Source organism: Cervus elaphus, chromosome 18, assembly GCF_910594005.1.
Source record: "Cervus elaphus chromosome 18, mCerEla1.1, whole genome shotgun sequence".
Taxonomy (NCBI): domain Eukaryota; kingdom Metazoa; phylum Chordata; class Mammalia; order Artiodactyla; family Cervidae; genus Cervus; species Cervus elaphus.
In genome coordinates this window covers 76,802,430-76,825,296 of record NC_057832.1, presented here as the reverse complement: position 1 = coordinate 76,825,296, position 22,867 = coordinate 76,802,430, and the positions used below count along the sequence as shown (strand labels likewise).

Sequence of the window (22,867 nt, the reverse complement as noted above, 5' to 3'; positions counted from 1 at the left end):
TTAATGGCACAAAAGATGGATGATATTAGAGCTTTTCATCACTCAATGTATTACATTTCACAAGTTTATTTATTTGAGACCATGCTCACTGGAAAAGTAACGTTAGATTTTAATGAGGTTTTGGAAGATTGGTCATACTTCAGTATACCACTGATAGTGTTCCAAGTATAATCACTCTTTTAGGATTCTGTAGTCACTGGTGTTATTAGGAAAAGAATCATCATAGAGAAAGAATTTCTCTGACTTTAACTAATGGGCCCCTCTAACTGAAGACTACATTATTCAGGTATTATTTATTGACTTTGAAAGAGGAAAACACTGGCCTAAGTACTCTGGGGGATGTCAAGAAATAAGAGATTTGATCCCTGCCCTCGAGGAGTTTGTAAAGGTAAGTTACAATGATCCATCCATTTGCTTGTTTGCCGAATAAATAATCCCATGAAAAGTAAAATATGAATATAAGATTTACAGAACAGTAGATAACAACTTTGGGTAAACTCTGAGAGTTGGTAATGGACAGGGAGGCCTGGCATGCTGTGGGTCCATGGGGTTGCTCAGACACGACTGAGCGACCGAACTGAACTGAACTAACAAGACTGTCACAAAGTTTTATGTCATTAATTTTCAAATGCATGGTGCTACAGAAATTCAGGGAAGCAGAGATAACTTCATGCTGAGATGGACAGAAGAGGCTTTCTGGGGAGACAGGATTTGACATGGACCTGGAATGTGGCAAGGAACTAGTTAAAAACTGAACTAAGAGCACTCCATACAGATGAAGTATAAGAACAGAAACACGAGGCTGGAAAAGTAGCAGATGTTTGGGAGAATGAAGAGTAAGTTGTCTGTTGAAATAGGAGAGTTGGTGCAGTGTAATAGAGGCTAACCTAGAATGTTCCAGTGAGCCTGTAGAAGACCTTTCTTTGAATGTCCAGGTCTGGAGCTTGGGCCTTATCTATCCTACAGGAAGTGAAGAGCTATTCAACATTTTGAAACAGCAGAACTATATGACTTAAGAAACTTCTGAAATCTGTTTTTTTGAAAAATATTTTCTTCATTAAATGAAAAAGGTATTAATTAGCTTAAAAAGGAGGTTTTGGATTCTTTTATATACATTGTCTCTTATATCAAATGAGATATTCCTGATAAAAGTATTAATGCTCAAAAATGTGGAGGACATGATAATACTATACTGTGTTTAGTAATATACCACTCTATGCTTATAAAAATACTGTACTGTGTCCAATTGATAGACATAACCTTCAAGTGTATTTTAATTGTTTCTAATGGAATAACTACAAATAATTCACCTAAACAAGTTTAGAGAAAATACTATATAAACCAATACTGTACAATGGTGTAAGGAATAAACAGAATTAACAAATTAATATTTTCATTGTTTCTGATGGGGGACTACAAAGGTTCTACATGCGTGGCTAGGAAAAATATGGCGAAGGTATACAGCAATACTATTGTACTCTGGGATTGGTCGAGTATGGGGTGGGTAGATGTAGATATATAGATAGATAGACGGACAGACAGGTAATGTTGATAGATCTTTCTATTTATATATGTTTAGCTTTTTTGTTTTTTTTATAGTTAAATATTCATATACCGATTTCTCTGATTAAATCACCACATATTTGAGGATGGGGTGTTCATCATCTCACTATCCACTCTTTATCTTGTAGATAACGAAATATACTAGAAAATATGTTAGAGTTCATCATGGACTCTATGAATGGAAAAATGAGAAACTTAACCAAAAGTTTTGTCTATATGTTATTTTTGTCCTTTAATTACTTCATTAGCTCAGCATATTGATTTAGACAAGGCATCGAGTGCAATGTAGGTAATGAAGGCACTAAGATGAAGCACAAAGCATTAATAAGTATGGTTAAGAGTTCAGTTTGCCTGGAGCATATGGAGTCTGAGCAGCACTGAAAAGGTAAACGTGAATCAGATGAGAGAAGGGGTCTGGGGCTGACCAAACTTGGCAGTGGAGACCCATAACAGTTATTGAGCAAGGGATTATTTGACTATGCTGTGTTTTAGGAAGATCAATCTGCTGGCAGGGCACAGAATCGATTATTGGGTTAGTTGATGAGAAAGAGAGACACTCACAGGAAGTGGGGAGAGCACTTCAGAGCTTTATAACACTGTACGGAAGAAATCATCAAAGCCTGACTGAGTGGAAAGCAGAGGATGAATGTGGCTTTGGAGAGAGAATCACTAGCTACTGAGTGAAGATGTTTTACTTTGCTCCAACCATACGCCTATAAGTGTAGTCATACTTGAAGGTATAAAGTTGCCCAGGGAGAGAGTGTGAAGAGAGAAAGAACTTCCAAATCCAAATTTTTCATCATACAGGACCATTAAATGGCATTTGATGTACATGGACAACCTCATATAATTAAACACTGCAGCCTCACGTGAGTAACTCAGCACACATCTTCCAGGTGCCATTTGTGCACATAAGATCACAAGAAACGTCAATTCTGGTATGCAGAGGTCCTGCTTACCAGAGACCTGGCTTTTGCCTAGCTCTCCAATTTCATTCTAACCTCTCTCCACATAGCTACCTATGGCCTTCCTTTCTGGTTCCGGAACGTCCCAGCACTCTCCAGCTCAGGGTCTTGGCACTGTGTCCCTTGTGCCTAGAAGGTGCTTCGTTCGGCTTTTTGCATTAACGTTTACCAGTTTCAGCCAAGAGTTTTCAGCTTAAATGTTACCTCTTCCTTGACCACGGAGTATTAAATACCTGCTCTTCTGACATGATCCACTTATCTTTGTAGCATCTGTAATTATCTTACTAGAAACCAGGTCTGTCCTTTTTATGCCTAAACTCTCAACAGCCAGAACAGAATTGAGCATGTATTGGGCTTTCAAAAAATATTTCTTCAATCAATTAATTAAATGCATAATAATAAGAACTTACAATGAGAAAATAAGATAAGGTAGAAACAAAAAGCTCCTCCATTAAAGAAATAAAGGGTAAACAGGAAAACAATTTGAAATAATCAGCAAGCATTAGGAAATGAGAAAATCTAAAATAGGGCCAAGAAGCTTAATTATAAATATTATATGTAACAAGAAAATATAATTATATTTTATTTATGTTTATATAACAAGAAATTATTTAAGAAAAGAATGGGAAAGGCCAAAGGACAAAACAGTTTCCAAAAGAAAGGGGTTTCCAGTCAAACAAAATTTCCAGTGATGCATTTGAGGACAGAGATTGATGACTGGGAGAGATTAGTGACTCTGAGGGAGCTGTTTAAGTTAAGGGACCAGGGCACGTGCACTCAGTTCCTCAGTTGTGTGACTCTTTGTGACCCCATGGACTGTAGCCCACCAGGCTCCTCTGTCCATGGAATTCTCTAGGCAAGAATATTAGAGCAGGTTACCATTTCCTACTCCAGGGGATCTTCCAGATCCAGGGATTGAACCCATGTCTCATGTGTCTCCTCCACTGGCAGGAAGAGAAAGAGAAGAGAAATTAAGCTGTGGCTCCTTGAACTGTGATCAGGAATGTGGAAAGAGGCCCAGACTAGGAGGCAGGAGACTTGGGATCCAGTTCCAACAAGAGCTCCACAATACCACTCTGCAAATGCATTTTCTTATTCATCTATGAGAAAAGTTTTCTCAACTCCTGTAATAGGGGATAAATGGGTTAATGGATAAATAGGTAAAAGGAGTGGTCATTTCTTGGTAAGAATTTTAGTGAAGTTCTAAAAAGGAGGAAAAAATCTATAGAGGACTGTTTTATTTGAAACAAAATCAAGGTCAAATTTCACTTGAGCTTAATAAACTCAGACTGGATTTCCCCACCCCCACCCCCCTGCCTCAACCCTCCCACTTTGTTAAAGGCCTTGCATTGCTCAACTGCAGAACTTGTGAGGCCAGATATGAAGAGTGCTTATATTTACCACTGACATTTTGTTGAATCCTGTCCATACTTATTAATCATTGCTTTAAACTAAGCAGCTGAGGACTCTTAGGAAGTTGATTTCCCCAGCTGACCTATCTGCAAAAACAGTGAAGCCTGATGCTCTCCTGCAACAGACTGTCTCTACAGATGTCTGTCCATGGAGAAATACACTTACATGTGTATAGTTCCCTAGGCAATGGAAATATAAATAGATGAGTCTGAAAATCTGGTTGTTAAATATTCTAAAACATCAAGAATTTCTAGTAATTCTATTTGGTTCTTTAAAAAAGAAATCTGATCTTTTTTAATAGGGTCGTCTCTTGTTAAAGTTTCTATTCCTTCCTTTATTTCTTTAATATTAATAATTTTAAATGATTAATTTTATATTCTTTGTTTTTCAAATTGTTCTCTCATCTCCAATTCACTAGGGATTTACCCTCTCATTTGTCTTATTCCTCATCATATCCCTCCAAATATGTTTTAAAGCACTATGCCACAAGTTTTTATCTGTACTATTTTCATTCTTTCTGAACTATATATTTTGTAATTTCCTCTGTGATTCTCTCTTTTAACTCAAGAGCTATTTAGAAATTAATTTTTTCACCTTCAAACACAGGAACTTGGGTATTTTAAACTATCTTTTCAGTGTCTAATTAAATTTCATTGTAGTTAAAGAACATAGTCTATATGATACAGATTCATTGAAATTTCTTGAGATTTCAACTACAGACTTATATACTATCGTCAATTTCTATGAATATTCTATGTGCACTGAAAAAAACATATATCTTTGCAGATAGATAAGTCAATCAAAATATTTTTTTTATTCAAATCTTCCATATAGTTACTAACTTTTTGCCTCCTTGGTCTACCAGTTTCTAAGAGTGGTAAGTTAAAATCTCCCACAGTCATTTAGGATTTGTCAAGTCAGCTTTTTATTTATAGATTTCAAAATTATGTAGTTAGAGATGCATTTAAACTTTATCTTCTTTTACTATTGTTATACACTGACATTTGCAGTCCTAATATTGCTTTATGGCTTACATTCTATATTATCTGATGTTAACACTACTGTAGTAGCTTTCTTTCACTAGGATTATCTGGTATATTCATTTTCATTCCCTTACTCTGAAAATTTTATGTGGTTTGTTTCAGGAATATCTTCTCTAAAAATGCTGCTATATTTTAAAAAAAAAATTTGATGTGATAATTTCTTTTAATAGATTAGTTTAATCAAGCTATGCTTTTGTTGTGATTATTCTTATATTTCGGCTTTTTATATTTTATAAAATATACAAATTTTATTTTTATATTTTCTCTTTGCTCCTTTATTTCCTGCCTTCTTCTGAATTAAAATGTTTTTCTGTAATCACCTTTTATTTCCCTTCTGTTGCTTTGGAAACCCTAAGATTGTATTCCTAGGCTTCCCTGGTAGGTCAGCTGGTAAAGAATCCACCTGCAATGCAGGAGACCCCAGTTCAATTCCTGTGTCAGGAAGATCCCCTGGAGAAAGGATAGGCTACTCACTCCAGTATTCCTGGGCTTCCCTAGTGGCTCAGATGGTAAAGAATCCACCTGCAATGCGGGAGACCTGGGTTCAATCCCTGGGTTGGAAAGATCTCCTGGAGGAGGGCAAAGCAACCCACTCCAGTATTCTTGCCTGGAGAATCCCCATAAACAGAGGAGCCTGGCAAAGATGTCCATGGGGCTGCAGAGTCAGGCATGACTGAGGCACTAAGCAGAGCATACTGTATTCCTACTTGTTTAGCACTTATTCTGAAATTTTAACTCACACTTCCTAACAAGGACTACCACTACTCAGTATTTATCTCCTCATTCCTCCTGAATAAAAGAACACTCCCCTGGTGGCTCAGATGGTAAAGAATCTGCCTGCAATGTGGGAGACCCGGGTTCGATCCCTGGATCAGGAAGATCCCTGGAGAAGGGAATGGCAACCCACTCCAGTATACTTGCCTAGATAATTCCAGGGACAGAGGAGCCTGGTGGCCTACAGTCCATAGGGTCTCGAAGAGTCAGACACGACTGAGCAACTAACACACTGGCACATTTTCACTACCTCACATCTCTATCTTGCCCCAGATAACTGCAAGCTAAATTTAGTTTTAACTCTTTTTAAATTAAAATACACTCATTTAAAAATAATAGTTAATTAACATTACTGATACATTTTACCTATTGCTATGTTCACTGCTGTTTCCTGGACTCTCCACCTTACCACTGTGTTCACTTTTATTTTGGCTAAAGTTCATAGCAAGAAGCAGAGCCAGGATTCAAATCAATGTGTGTCCTCCAAAGGCCTTGCTCAACCACAACAATTTACTTTTCACAGATCCAGAGAAAGATATTCTGTGTGTATGGGGCAAGGAGCGGAGCCAGCAGATAAGAGATGGATGGAGAGGAAGAGGGGAAGTGAAGGATGCCTTAAGAGAAGGTGTCATGATAGTTTTGACACTGCCGGAAGACAGGATTCATATATCAGAAAAGCAAAGACAACTAACTCATGAGACTTGAATAATATATATATGTATACATACATAGGATTTCCCTGGTGATTCAAATGGTAAAGAATCTGCCTGCAATGCAGGAGACCCAGGTTCAATCCCTGAGTTGGGTAGATTGCCTGAAGGGAATGGCAACCCACTCCAGTATTCTTGCCTGGAGAAATACATATAAATGTGTGTGTATATGATATAAATAAACATGGGGAATTAGGGTATAGTCATATGTCAAGGGGCTTGGGCTAGAATGGGAAGGTATAGCTGCACCCATTTAAGGCCTGTGTAAGAATCCATAAGGATTTCGAGGACCTAGGTACAGTACCTGCCACAAAACAGGTGCTCAAGGATGTTTATGGAATGAAAGAAATAAAGCAAGGAGGAAAAAAATGTAAACCCAAAAGGGAAGGCAGGAAAATAAAAAGATGAGAAAAGGAAGAAGGTAAGGAGGAAGCAAGAAGAAAATGAAAGGAAAGCAATTAAAAGAAAAGGTAGAAGAAAGTAAATAAAAAGGAGGATCTCTTTTTTTAAAGCGTAAGCATTGTATATTTATAAATGGGCTAAAAAATAAAAGACAAAAGATTTGTATCAAGCTGTTAACAATGTGTACTTAGGGTAGAAGGTGAATGATTTCTACTTATTAACTTTATGTCCATCAGAAATATTTAAGGTTTTTTCAGCGAGCATATACTGTCTGTAAGCAAAGATTTAAAAATTAAGGGAAATGTGCAGAGACTAATAAAGAGCCACCTGAGGCGGCATGGTGTGACTCACCCTCAGGGGAGTTCACCTCCCTGATTCCCCCAGCAGTCTTCCTCAGTGACTGCCTGATGACCTCCAGGAGCAGAGAACATGCTTCCTGCCATCTCAAGCCCATTAATCTCCTCAAAGTCCAGGCCCCAAAAGGGAGAGAAATCCCATTATTAGACTTCCTCTCCTCTTAAAGCCACCTGTCAAATTCCAGGTGGCCTTGGAATTGCTTAGCCCTGCATTCTCCCAGGTGGCCTGACTCCCTTTAAAGAGATGCAATCCTTTGCCCACAGGTCTTTCACTTCAGGCTCAAATGATAATAACCCTATCAGAACAGGATAAGCCAAGTGTCTATACAAGAAAGACACATATTTACAATATCAAAAAAGCCTCTCCCATCACAGACTGCAGTTCATGATAATAGAGAAAATGCTTCCTTTTTTTTTTTTTTTAAATCTTTCACGGTCTTCTCATTTTTCTAAGACTGAAAGTCTTGAAGACAATTCAGTCCCTTGATGAAAACTGTTGACAAGTCCAGTTCCTTATAACCTAGAACCATTCTATGTAATCCTAGTTTTTTTACTTTTATGAGAAAACCTGTGTTTTGTCCATAAAAATAAACACATGTGAAGCATGGGTGATGGGTTTTTACAACTCATGAGACACAGATAAAAAAGGTGATAAACCAAAAGCCATCTATTATACCCTTGTAACAGAGTTTTTCAACCTCAGCACTATTGACATTTTGGGCCAGATAATTCTTTGTTGTGGAGGATGGCTGTCCTGTGCTTTGTAGGATGTTAAGCAGCATCCCTGGCACCTGCCCACTAGATGCCTGTAACACACACACACACACACACACACACCACACACACACACACACACACCACACACACACACACACACACACACACACACACACACACACACACACACACACACACACACACACACACACATACCCCTAGTTGTGGCAACCAAAACTGCCTCCAGGAATTCAATCATTAAATGCACCCATGGGGCCAAAGTCTCCCCTGGTTGAGAACCACAGATGAAGTGCCAAGTTGCAAAAATAGGTTAATTTATTTCTCTACAATTAGAAATACATGTTTTGCACGCACACAGGTATTTGGGGTTTTAATATGTGTTAAAGAATCTCTTGTAATGAAAAGAATTTGTTTGCAATGCCAACGGCAAAGCAGAAAAGCAACATGACAGACAAAATTATATCCCAAAGCTTCATGCTGTATTATGAAATAGGCAACATGAAGAATCCTAAAGTCACATTTATATTCAGCAAAGATAAAAATACAATTAGATGTGTGCAGTGACCTTAATTTCTGGATGTTTAGCTTATATTCTATAACTTCAGATAATCCTCTCAGTAGAGTTCAGAGCTTAAACAACTCTAAAATTTGACCTTAGTTATCTATCACACCATATAACAGGACATCGTATCACCATACTTTGTAATTCAGTACCATAGTTTAAGGAAAAAGAATGCCAGCAGGCTGTCTGGACTAATGATATTAAAATGCTGAATATATGTGATTCTATGAAAGTCAACTGGCATCTTTCCATTGCATTCCAAAGGAATAAGAAAAAATTATTTGGTGAAATCAGGAATGATGTTAATACCAGAGACTCTAAGGTCCTCTATAACCTTATTAACTTGGTAATATGAGTAATAATTACTCAACAAGGAAAGAAAGCTAAAATGTATTTGGGGGGATAGGTTGTAATTAATTGATTAAGTTGCCTCTCACTTCATTTGCTGGCGATTCCTTCAAATTTAAATACTCAAACACTTCTTTTTTATGTATATACATTAGCTTCATGGGGAAAAATTTATAGCTGCATTTCACTTTATATTCCATTTTAGATGCAGATAGCTGGATTGGATAAATTTAAAATGTAATTGAATGACTAAAGAATAAAAACACCCTTTTCTGGCTTGGAATAGTTCAATCTATCATTACAATATTAAAAAATGAATGAAGTTTTTAAAAAAAAATAGGTTAATGGGATTAGAAATTTATCTTCCTATTTTATGCTACCCTCTCTCCTCCAGTTCACTTGCCAGAAGAATTTCAAATGCAATTCTCCTGAAATCTACAGATTAATAGGCTAACAGCAGTTATGATTCTTGTTACTAAGTGATTCTATTTAGTCTACATCTTAAAAAGTCTTTTTGTTGTGCTGTTTTTGCAGAATGTCTTGATGTTTACAGAAAAAAAAATCCGATTACATGGTAACTAGAAGAGAAGAGCAAGCTGGACTGATTTCTGCAGGAGTTTCCCAAGTATTGTTTTCCCCTTTCGAGAGTCAAATTAAAACAAAAACATTCTATATTTCTAATGAAAAAATGAACAATAACTTCTGGAATTTGTGCTAAGCCAAATGAACTCATTACTGTGTTATGAAACAGTTTAACACACTTTGATCAAATAATAACTTTGCAAATACAAAGATGCTATCATAATATCATCACATAGTTAACATGATTGGCCTATGCTAATAGGTACTAGGACATAAACGATGTCAAAGCATTAGGATATTTAAAGAAAAGCAAAATGTCTTTAATATTCCCCAGAAATGGCATTGTCTCAATTCTTGTCTACATATGTATAAATACCCTAAATGCAAGAAAAAGCTTACAAATTTATTCTTATTTTTTTGTGAAGTTAGTTAAAATTTAATGAACAAGAAATTAAACAAAAGCTGCTGTAATAAAGTTAGAATATTCTAACTGAAAAACAATTACAATGAAACTATTTACATTCCCATAAAATTATAAACATTTTTCAAGGGATATTTTGCAATACAATTTTTAAACATGTTTCTTATTATGATTCTTGAGACTTAAACACTGCAGGTTTATTTCATATTTTAAAAAGACATTTGAGCAAGAGTTTTACTTTCTCAAAGGACCCTGTGCTTTAATTGAATGCTTAGATTTTTCTCCAAACATATTTTATGCTTCATCTTTCAACTAAGAGGATTAATTTCAACTATATGTAATTGACAGAAAATTGTGTTGAAATGGTGAAAAGAAAGTGAAAGTCACTCAGCTGTGTCCAACTCTTTGAGACCCCATGGACTATATAGTCCATGGAATTCTCCAGGCCAGAATGCTGGAGTGGGTAGCCTTTCCCTTCTCCAGGGGATCTTCCCAACCCAGAGATTGAACCCAGGTCTCCCGCATTGCGGGCAGATTCTTTACCAGCTGAGCTATCAGGGAAGCCCATTGAAATGGTGGTATTAATTAATTCTGGGAATTTACCAGTCAGATTTCAGATATATACAGCTCTTAGTACAGAGCTGGAAAAATACTAACAGTTTGTAAGTATGCTCACTGCTTTTCCACTGTTTTAAACCTCCTCTCAAAATTATATTCATAATTCACAGAAGTGAAAGTAATTAGCTTAACTCTTCTCCTGAAAGAGACAGCATTTTTGAAAGGAAAAAAAAAGTTACCTTCCTAGTTTTAGATATTTAATCCAACGAAAACTCTAGGAGCCAACTTTAGGGTTTTCACTAAAAAAAAAAAAAAAGAATTCCCTCTGTAGCGGCTGGCTCAAGCCTGACAAACTTGAACTGTGTGGACACTACGGTGGCCCTCGGTTCACTACGGAAGAAAGAACTAGACATTCCACAGCTGCCTGCCCCAGCTTCTTCCCAGGGGTACAGTTGCAGTCTCTATCACACTCAATCACTTTGTACAGCCACTGGGATCCCAGGCAGGGGCGAGGAATCCTAGAGCAGCTTAGATTTCTTCTAGCACCACAGCAAGAAGTAAGACTACTTCAAAAGTAACCTGTTATTTCCAATGATTGTGTGGCCCCAGGCCAACAAAAAAAATGTGATGAAGACCATCTGCAGTGAGGGAAAATAAAAGATGTTTCATATTTTTAGGATTTCAAGCTACTTACAGGTGATCTTCCTGGGATCTTTAGCATGAAAATGCTATAAATATGTCCTTTATTCCTGACCAATTTTTTATTTGAGGTGTGGGGAGAGGATGATCAACTTGAAGAAACCCAGAACTTAACTGACAGTCATTGTGGCGTTTGTAATGAGACCCACTCACTGCAGGGTTTTAAAGAATGAAGTATATATGACAATAGTATCATGTTTAAAGGTACAAGTCTTCTGTTTTACGTCAGTACACATTCTCACTCACTTTTCTGAACCTTTTAAAGACTAATATGACAGTATTAGTGATATGGTGTGACTGAAAAAAAGTAGTCAGAGAATAAATATTCTCTCCTACTTGAGGATAGCTGATGCTATGGCAGATGCCATTTCCTTGGGATAAATCAGAAAGGAAGGAGCTATAACCATGTAGTTCTACTAAAATAATAGAAATGTATAAATTATCACTGCCCACAAAATCATGCTTTTATACTAATCATCTTCTGCTAAGGTAGTAAAAGACAATACACAGATGCATATTTTGGTAATTTTTGTAGTATCTTGGATTTATAATCCCATTACAATAATTAATTCTTACTTGGTCAGAAAACCATTATTGTAACTCCATATAAGCATTTGTAGAATTTACCAGATATAATAATGAAAACAATAATGATCATGTTACAATATATTATGGGCATGCTATGACTCAAGCACTGTGCTGAGAGCTTTTAGATACATGACCTCGTTTACCACCATCCCCCTCATGAAATTACCCTTATTTTATAGATGAAGAAACTGACTTTTAAGGTCACTGAGCTAGAAAATGGTATAGGCAGAACTTAAACTTTTGACTCTAAAGTCTATGTGCTAGTTATTGAAAATCACATTTGTATATTAATTTTGAACATTTTAGGTATTTTTAAAGTTTATACTGTTGTTAAATTGTTCGAGTTAAAGAAAAATAGCTTTTCTACATGTGATGTCAGTTAAATATCACTTATATTGCTTATAATCTCTTTTTATTCTCCAATGGCTGATTTTTTAAATAACCAGAAAACAGCTGATTTCAACCTAGAGTATTAGTAATGCAATAATTCCCTAAGTGTTTTCATACTCTAAGTATCTAAAGTTCCATATGCCTATCTTTCTGTTTGAGGCTGCCAGAACTGCAAGTCAAATTAAGACAATTAAACTTATATTACATAACAGATACTGAGGCATATAAACACTAAATCATGCCTGAAAATGTAGAATGATAAAATATCAAGTAAGAAAACGTCAAGCCTCAAAAGGCCTTTGTTTACAGTTCAACAATATTCCTCCAAGACAATGCAATACACTATAGCAAGGAGGAATACATGAGGCAGAAGTTGTTGACATATGGGGTATGCATAGAACTTCTGGTTAATGGAAGTTCCAAGATGTATAAACAAAAAATGATGTGTGAGTTGCTGGAAAAAACTGTAAGGCAAGTCAATTTTTTAATTAAAAAATTATGTAGCATAAACAATGCTAATGAGCCAAAAGTCCCATGAGATTAGGACTGTATCTGCTTCATTTTAACATTCCATTCACTTTTCATAAGTGTACATCCACTCACTTGAAACACTTCAAGCAGAACCTTTTGTAATATAGAGTTTTGAAGATTTTCTTTGTCCTCATTTTTAATATTAATAGTTCACCACTTTCTTCTCAAGTTGTCAACTTGATGATATATGGCATTTTTTTTAAAGCCCTAAAATCCTTAAATGAATCACCATAAATACCTGGAAGTTCTTCATAAATTTCATCATCATTTGGCAGACTCCTTGTTGGTGAACTGCCTGGGAGAGGATGATCGACATCATCGTACAGCTCTCCTCTCTCCTCATCATCCTCAGGAATAACATCAGACCCCATATCTACAAAACATGTTTCAGGAAGTAAAACGTTAAAGAATGCAAAAGTGATTTTCCAAACCTTATTACCTAAATTAATGCAGCCCTACAGAGTCACCATATTGTTATATGTTACATCCTTAACTTGAACATTTTAGAAATTGCTTGATGTATAAATATGTGAATTTAAAAGTTACTAAATGGTACTTGCAGAAAAGATGCTTTTATTAATCTGAAGTGAATGGTATGTATTACCAGTCATGCCCTGCCGGTCATTTCTCACAGAAGTCAATAAGCTTCTGAATATGAAATTCCAACTTATTCAGTTATTCAGTACTCAAAGACTGTGATACCTTGTTCAATGGGTTGCTCTTACCTTGTAACACAAATTTCAGCTGCTGCACCCATTCTTCGGCATCTTTGGGAGAAGCTGCTGTGAACTAAGGAAAAACAAGCAATAACAATTAAAAAAATCACCATAGTAATGAAAAGTATGTCGCCTCCTTTTCGTTTCTATAAGACCATTAGTAATTCTTTTCATGTCTAGTACTACTTTTCTTGCAAGGATGCTTCTTATAATGTACAGTTAATTTTGACAAATTTATGTAATTGAAGCAGAGGATGATGGATTTGAAACTCTGATCAGCAGCTGGCAGCTGTGCAAGAAAAAAAGCTGCTTCTCTTCATCAATGTCAAAGACAGAACTGATGAACAAAATTTGCCCTTGACAATTAGAAGACACCCATGAATTTCTTTAGACTGCTGGGTACAGCTTTCTTAAAAATGTTCTTGTCAGATTCCAACACACTAACTGACAACTTAATTAACTGGCTTTCAACTGCAATCTCAGATATTTAAAACTTATTAAACATACATTCCATATTGATGCTAGCTGATACCTCTTGACTTGCAGAGCTGATACGTGTCTTTACCTTCATTTTCTCCCACAACTCTAAGCAATACAATATGCATTAACACTCTGATATTTTTCTTTTGATAATTTCACTCTTTCTGCCATGTAATTCTTTTAAAAAATCACTCAGTTCTATTAAAATAGGTATAAAATGCAACATGTGAAGTAATTGATAAATTACATATTCTCCTGTTCTCTTTCAAGATATCACTTGAACTAATCTGAATTTTTTAAAAAAATCTATTTCCTCTTATATGAATCTTTAATGTTTAAAACCCAGTGTTCTATTATTATTATTAACATGTCAGGAAGAGTTGTTTTAACAAAATGTTAATGTCCTCAAAAACAAAATCAGGAAGTCTTATCAACTTAATTTCAAGGCAACATAAAAACTCCAACCTGATAGATACGTTTATCAGGAGCAGAGATTTCAAAACAGCAATCTTTCTTTCCATCCTTCCTAAGAGTGTTATTCATCCTGACATTGTAGCCGTCTATTGCAAATTCACCTTTCTGCTGTTTGTCTGTTTAAGATGAAACAAAAGTTAGAATCTCATTTACTATAGTAAATATAAATGTCTAGTTGATTAACTTTTATTTAGATTTTTTGATAAATTCTTGGAAAGAATATTTGTGGTCACACTGCTTTCATAATATAATGCTTAAGTAACATTTCTAGCTATCGCTTTTAATTTTAGAGGTATTTGGAATGGTTGAGTTTAAAAAGGACATCTTAGGGAACCAAAAGAAGATGTCTGTAGACAGTGGTCTTATTCAAAAGGAAGCAAGCAAATATGACAATTTCATGTAGGGAAAAGCCAAGATTGGAACTCAGAACTTACTAGACAAGCCCACTATAAATCCATGGCTTTTTCAGATTTAGTACACCAGTGGGAAAACTTGTCTAGTTGAAAACCTGCTGGGCTTTTATTTACTATTAACTCTTTTGATCACCACCCTCCAATTCCCCCCACCTCCAAAAGCTTTTAAAACACACCTTTTCTGTTTTAGAAAAAAAACCTAACTTGGAACAAATCAAATTCTAATTTTAAAAAGCAAAACAAAACAAAACTACTAATTATAAAAAGATGTGAGGGAAACAAATATTTGAATGGAGAGGAGTGATGAAGCAAGTACAGAAGCATTTCTTACCAAAACAAAAGTAGGTTTCATAACCAGTCAGTGAACAGTTAAACTAGTAAAGCATATTTGAATCCCATATGATGAAAAGTCAAAAGAAAAGATGACTTCAGTTTTAGCCAGATATTACTATAAAGACAAATAAAGTAGGAATATAACAAAGGATTTAATACTGAAACTGAAAATAAAATTAGTCACCTTTCCCACTTTATCCAGTTACATGATTTTGAGAGAAAAGAGGCATTGCTATAGGATTACTTTCTAGGGTAACATTCAATATTAAAATCCTGAATAAGGACAACTGTCACTTTCACTGAGCTCAGAGGAAATACAGAAATACTCTCATATCATACGGTACAGGGCTCTCTCAGCTTACGGCACCAGTAAAATATGTATCTCCTTTTCTTAAGTATACTAATATAATGCCTGAAGTAAGAAGCATTTTCAAAAGGTCACTGAGATCATATTTTGTTCAAAACATCAAAGGAAACAAAGATATCTAAATTAGTAACTCCTGACTTAAATCTGGACATTCTAATCATATTTGTCATAATTTACATCCCTTTAGATAATTGAAAAGCAATTCAAACTCAAAAATTTGAAGTTCGCTTTGTAGGAAAAGTCTGCATTAAACTCTATGAGGTGAAAACTATAAAAATCAGAGTAAAGCATTTCCCAAAGCATGTTTTATTCGATATTAACAGGTTTCTATGACCCAATAAATTTGGGAAATGCTGAATTAAACAAAGTTATACAGGTTTTGTTAGTCCAGGCCTTCTTGAGGCCCTTAATATACTTATATATTGTTCAAATTTCTATGAGAAAAATTTAGTATGTGGCATTTCCCAAAATTATTTATCAATGGACCCCTTTTTTCACAGAGTATTTTATGGAACTGGTACTCCCAGAACATAATTTGCAAAACGCCTAACTAGAAAAATACTATTGGGGAAAGGGTATTAAAATAATAATTATTGGTTAAGTACTGTTGGTTCTTCTGAAATTCTCAAAGAAAAACAAATCATTTATTCACTCATTCAACAAATGTATACTGAGCACTTAAAACAAGCAAGGGAGCATTATAAGCATGTGAGACAAAAGTTGGCAACACTGTACCAGACCTTCCCTCCTTCCCACTGAAACACACACCCCAACACTTTCCCACACACCAGATACAAATATAAGTGCTCCTGGAATATTAGTCAATGATCCACCGCAGTGAAAAAGGATTTACTTTTTGCTATAAAAAAATGGAAGTTGCTGGATGCAAAATATCAAAGACGTGCAAGACAGTTCTGAGAGATTTCCTTAAACTTCCCGGGGGGTGGGGGGGCGGGGAGGGGCGGCAGGTTGTGGGGAACATAGGATTTTTCAAGTACCAGTTGGAGGAAAGAGGCTCCAGGACTGCACAGTCTCAATCACTCTACTCACCTAGTCCATCTGATCGAAAGTCCAGGCTTCCCACTCCAACCTGGGTCTAAAACTCTTAGCAATATAACATGAGTGGGGATGGAAAAGCACATGGAGTGGGAGTTTATGTCTGGAGATGCAAAATCAGCACTACAAAGACCGAGTTTGGAAGAGCTGTGATGAGCAGGATACTTTCTTGTGCTAGATTGTTTTTAGACAACCCCCACCCAAAAATATGCTATGGGCCATGTATCAGATGTTCTGTTCCAGTCTAAGAGGAGGCCATGAGCAACCTCTACTCAGATGAGCCAGAGAAAAGTCACTAACCCAGTTGAGAGGTAAGCATCCGGATTATAGAGACTAGAATATCTATTATAGTATATCCTTGGCCAAGGATAAATAAAAGAGGAAAAATCAACAAGTGAAGACAGGTGTTATAAAAATGTTACGTAATACAAAACCATAACGCAGCACTGAAGATGGAGACAGCAAGCACAAGTGAGAAACAGTAACAAACTTTAGACAATTGCTTTGCATCTTTTATAAAGTTAAAAAAGATTCTAAATAAAATGAAATAATGTAATATAAGATAAAAAGAGGAATGACTGAGACATGGAAATTGGAATGGAGCTGGTAAAATAAGGGGAAAATGCTGTGTAAGGGAATAGAAAATGCAGCAGCCAAATTCATAATGTATTAAGGTGAAAAAATTTGAAAGTTGTGAACACTGTTGAAAAACAAGATCAGGTATATGTTTAAAAAACTTCTTCAGTAGGTAGGGGGATAAAAGAATAAGGGGAAAGATGAACAAAGGGAATATGATGAACATGGAAGACTGACAAAAATACAACATAAGAATAATGGGTGTTCCAGAAGAAGGGTAGCATATAAAACAGTGCCAATAATCAAAGATATAACAGAAGAAAATCACACTCCATCAAAGAAAGACTTAAGTCTACAGAACAAAAAGTATTGCTTAAACAAGTAAAAATAATAAGAAACTAATACCTAGACTTAGCTGATTATTGAGGATTTGAGGATAAATAATCATATAAATCAAATAAATAAAAACCCATGGACTGAGGAGCATGGTAGGCTGCAATCCATGGGGTCGCAAAGAGTCGGACATGACTGAGCAACTTCACTTCACTTAATCATATAAATATCCAAGTGGGGGGGCAGGAGCATGATAACAGAAAATGAAGAAAGATTCTTAACTCTTTCTCAGCTTTTTCAAATCCTTTACAATAAAGTAGCCATATTTCCAATTAGTCAACATGAGCTAGGAAGTTCAAGACACAAAGTGGGCAGACATGGCTATGCTAAGACTCCACTCTTCTCCATTTACATTAGAATCTCTTCAAGACAGAGAAAAAAGAGAAAACCTTACCATCATATGGCACCACAGCGATTTACATATAGGCTAGTTCCACAATACTTTCTGGGACAGTTTCAAAGATACTTATTAACTTAAAAATAGTTACATGCCAATCAAATAGGAAGCAAGGGCTTAGAAGCTCATTTATACATAACTATAATAGATTAATCAGACATTTTACCTAAGTAAACTTCCCAACTAGCAGAAGTTTTAGTTTAGCACTTAAAAGTGCCAAAACTTCATAAACTGTTGGATTTTGTAATGGAAAGCATCTTGAAATATATGACAATTCTGTTAAACATAATTTAACATTTTCTTGATGATCTAGTAATACTAATTTGAGTATTAGTTTGTATAGTATGTTACAATATGTTCATGCCCCCAGGATTTTTGAGGTGTCTCTCCTGCTATTAAATTTCTCTCAGCTTCTGTTTCACACTTTAACCTCGCCTGTATTATGCTGTTCAAATTTAATGTATACAGAACTGAAGACTGCCAGGAGAAACTGTTACCTAAATTTGGTAACAATTCTAAAACATTAGGTTCAAGGTAAAAAAGCAGTTGGCTCTGATCTCTTACAATACAAAATGCATGACGTTAATGATAGCTATTTCCTCCTACTTCTTCACTGACTTTTAGGTTTACAGCTGTGTTCTGGTTGGGGGCGGGGCGGGGGGGGGCGGTGTGTGGTTAAGGGCCAAAAAGACATATCATATTTCCTGAGTTCCTTCTATATGCCAGAAATTTAATATAGCTTATCTCCTATATATCTTGAAATTCTAAGACAGAGAAGGTGTTTATTATATCCCCAGCACTGATGAAGGGGGGAAAAAAACCTTAAAATAACCAACTTGTTCTCAGTCACACAACCAAAGCAGTAAAATTCAGGACTGTAACGTAAGTCTGATTCCAAAACCTTGCTTTTTCAACCATTTCACACTGTCTCCTCGAAAGTGTTTCTCAAAATATATTTCAAGAATTCCCTATCATAAAATCATCTCAGATGCCTGTTAAAAATGTAGAAATTAGAAATGGCTATCCCCCTGCACCTCCTGTACCAGATTCCCTGGGGGGTATGCCCAGGAAAGCGAGTTTTTAGCAAATAACCCAGGTGATTTCTGATACACGTTAGTGTTTGCAAAACCACTGTTCGAGGAGATATAATTTATGAAGTCTCAGTTGATATGATAAGTGTTACAGCTTGCATTTCCTCCTGCAACATGGGCCCAGCTTTCTCAGCTTGCTTTGCCCCTCTCAAACAGCTATGATGGTTATGCTCTAAATTCTGTTCTTTTCCTGCTTTACAGTACTCACTGGGCAACCTCACCCAATCCCAGGGATTAAATTCCTATCAATATGCTTGTGACTCATAATTCTCTATTTTTAGCCCAGCTTCAGAAATGAATATCCAAATCTTCACCTTCTCACTATCCGTGTTTTATCTCTTGAATTCCTATAGGCACAATGTATATACCGTGCCCACAACAGGGATCACCTTATCCTCATTCATGCTTTACTTGTGATCTTTCCTTTTGTGTCCTCCTACTCCATAAGCAGTACCTCCATTAAGTGATGCCTCCAAACCAGAAAAGTGAGCATCATTCTTAATTTCTCCCTTTTCTTCAACTGTTGGCATGTTATCTCCCTCAACCCCACTGCCACCTCCCAAAAGCTAGCCAGTCCTATTTTTCTAGCAAATATGCTTGCTTTTTCTTTTTTGCTGGCTCTCTAGAATATATGCTTAAAACACCAACCACTCTCCTACCATTTAAAATACAGTATAAATATAGCAACTAAATAATTCTACATCATTTAGCACCCCTCTGAGTTGTGAGCATTTGTCATTTGAGGATCTCCAGCATCTAAGTATCTTTCCTATTTTTAGTCCTGAGATCTTTAGGGGGCAGAGCCCACTTTCCACCATAGAAGCTGGAGGGAGGTTAGATTTTCCCTCTTTCAGATCAGTCAGGCAGATGTGCCAGCCTGGATCCTAAATCTGAACTGAATAATAAAAGAATCAGGGAGGAGCTCAGAATCTATTTCCATCAGCAGCACCTTCATCGATTGGCAGCAGTGTACAACAGCAACATCACAAGTCCTGGCTTGGCCGGGCCAGCAGTGTGTCCCAATCAACTTGTCCCTGGAGGTGCGGTTTGGGCTGAAATTCCAGCCACCTCCCCTCATTTAGTCCCTGCCTGCTTTTCCGAGCCCTGTTGTTTAGCCTTCTCATCAACTCTGTCTGAGAGCTGATATTCTCCCAATAACTTCTTTTCTTGTGTAAACAGAGTTGGTTTCTGTTGTTCATACCAAGAATGCTACTTTGGTACAAATGGTTAGCAAACAGAAAGATATGACATGTGTTCAGAAATTTTTGATAATATCTGCTTGTTACGTTTAACAAGCCCTTTCCCTCTTACTGAATAACTCATGCTATTTCCATATGTATTAATGCTCACTAGTAAGAAAGAGGGAAATGTGCCCCTTAATACTGTGGAATTACACCCACTAAACTTTATCCAACTGATTAGTAAGTTGTTCTACGCCCTCAGTTAAAGATACATGAACATTTTCTCTGTTTACATAGCTCACATAAATGAGTTATACCATGAAGAAATATCAAAATTATACTATTTGAAGTGAAAAATACTATATGACATATATATTTATTACTTAAGGGCCCCAAATGGCTCTGAAAAACAAACACAGGCAATATGTATAGGTCCAAAGGGAAGCACTTTAGTTAGAATTATAAGCTTGACTCATATGGTCTGGTGGCAGGAAATTTTAGATATGTCTAAAACCTTTTTTTTCCTTTAAAATAAAAGTACATTATAAGCATAAAAATCAAGTGGTTTTTGTATGCAGCCATATACTTTCAACCATAGCAATAAACCTGATTAAAAAAACAGTGCAGTATGAGGTAGCTGTTAATTGAGAATAAATAAATTACAGGCATTCTTGTAGACTGGAATTTAAATGTTTCTACTTTTGGGGGGGCTATTCCTACTTTCCCTCTACGGCTTCCCTGGTGGCTCAGTGGTAAAGAACCTGCCTACCAAGGAGGACACGTGGGTTCCATCCCTGGGTCAGAAATATCCCTTGGTGAAGGAAATGGGAATCCACTACAGTATCCTTGCCTGGGAAACCCCATGGACAGAGGAGCCTGGCGGCCTCCATGGGGTCACAAAGAGTCGGATACAACACTTTTCCTCTACAACTGAAATTCAGATAATAATTATAGTCTATTAGACTATTATAATATATAGGTATAAATGTTATATAGGGAATATCTTAATATCCTAAACATGTTATCCTCTTAGAGCCTTCTATGATAGAGAGTTAATGACACTGCTGCTACACAGGCAACATGAAAATGGCTAAGAACACCTGAGATAACCTGTGTCTCCTTCATGCACTTACAGTGGGAAACAACTCTCTGGATTCTCAGCCACTCTCAGCTTCAAAGCACATCTTGCCACCAGTCTCACCTTCTTCTGACAGCTGCCAACATGATCTTTCTAACATCCAGTCAAAGTCTGTCATACCATCTACTCACCTGCAAGGCTTAGAAACATTAACTGTCCCTTAGATAAAAAAGGCCAAACTCCTGACTAGGGAATTCACCAACTTGGTCCCACCCCTTCCCGGCTCATCAGCCCTCGTGTCCACACTCACGTCTATCTTCAGTCTATGTACAGATGAATGTGCTCAAATGCTCATTTGTGTCCAACTCTTTGTGACCCCATGAACTGCAGTTCCTGTGTCCACGATATTATCATGGCAAGAATACTGCCGTGGTTGCCATTTCCTCCTCCAGATATACAGATGTATTGACATATTTTAAATCAAACGATGTCCTATTTTACTGCAGACTGACCCATCATCATCAGACCTTTAATAAGACTTAATTTGTACATGAATATTTCCTCATGTTGAAGAAGTCTTACTAAATATCAGATGTACATTTTAACTTCTCTGTATTGCTATAGGGTAATAAAGGTCTTTTATTTAACACTTATTTGATAGATTTTAAGTTAGTATTGTATATCAAAAATATTTCACTTCTATCAGGTCAAATTATTTCTATTTCTTAAGGAACAACAAAGATACCATCTTTCCTTATACAAACAACACTATAATATGAATTTTTTAAATGGAAGATTTGATTTACACATTTTATATATATTCAGTTCAGTTCAGTCGCTCAGTTGTGTCCGACTTTTTGCGACCCCATGAATTGCAGCACGCCAGGCCTCCCTGTCCATCACCAACTCCCAGAGTTTACTCAAACTCACGCCCATCGAGTCGGTGATGCCATCCAGCCATTTCATCCTCTGTCGTCCCCTCCTCCTCCTGCCCCCAATTCCTCCCAGCATCAGGGTCTTTTCCAATGAGTCAACTCTTTGCATGAGGTGGCCAAAGTACTGGAGTTTCAGCTTCAGCATCAGTCCTTCCAATGAACACCCAGGACTGATCTCCTTTAGGATGGACTGGTTGGATCTCCTTGCAGTCCAAGGGACTCTCAAGAGTCTTCTCCAATACCACAGTTCAAAAGCATCAGTTTTTCAGCACTCAGCTTTCTTCACAGTCCAACTCTCACATCCATACATGACCACTGGAAAAACCATAGTCTTGACTAGATGGACCTTTGTTGGCAAAGTAATGTCTCTGCTTTTTAATATGCTATCTAGGTTGGTCATAACTTTCCTTCCAAGGAGTAAGCGTCTTTTAATTTCATGGCTGCAATCACCATCTGCCATGATTTTGGACCCCAAAAAAATAAAGTCTGACACTGTTTCCACTGTCTCCCCATCTATTTCCCATGAGGTGATGGGACCAGATGCCATGATCTTAGTTTTCTGAATGTTAAGCTTTAAGCCAACTTTTTCACTCTCCTCTTTCACTTTCATCAAGAGGCTTTTTAGTTCCTCTTCACTCTCTGCCATAAGGGTGGTGTCATCTGCTTATCTGAGGTTATTGATATTTCTCCCGGCAATCTTGATTTCAGCTTGTGCTTCTTCCAGCCCAGCGTTT

The 22,867-nt window shown here is 36.6% G+C and overlaps 1 protein-coding gene across 1 annotated transcript in view; it reads right to left on the bottom strand.

Moving 5' to 3' along the window:
* The window catches only part of SKAP2 (src kinase associated phosphoprotein 2), a 163,458-nt gene that overhangs the window by 42,908 nt on the left and 97,683 nt on the right, over nucleotides 1-22,867 (bottom strand). Inside the window, exons 7-9 of the mRNA XM_043871888.1 lie at nucleotides 14,305-14,429; nucleotides 13,369-13,432; nucleotides 12,882-13,016 (exon numbers count right to left, since the gene is read on the bottom strand). Coding sequence (XP_043727823.1) covers nucleotides 12,882-13,016; nucleotides 13,369-13,432; nucleotides 14,305-14,429 — 324 coding nt within the window. The remainder of the gene's footprint in view (nucleotides 1-12,881; nucleotides 13,017-13,368; nucleotides 13,433-14,304; nucleotides 14,430-22,867) is intronic.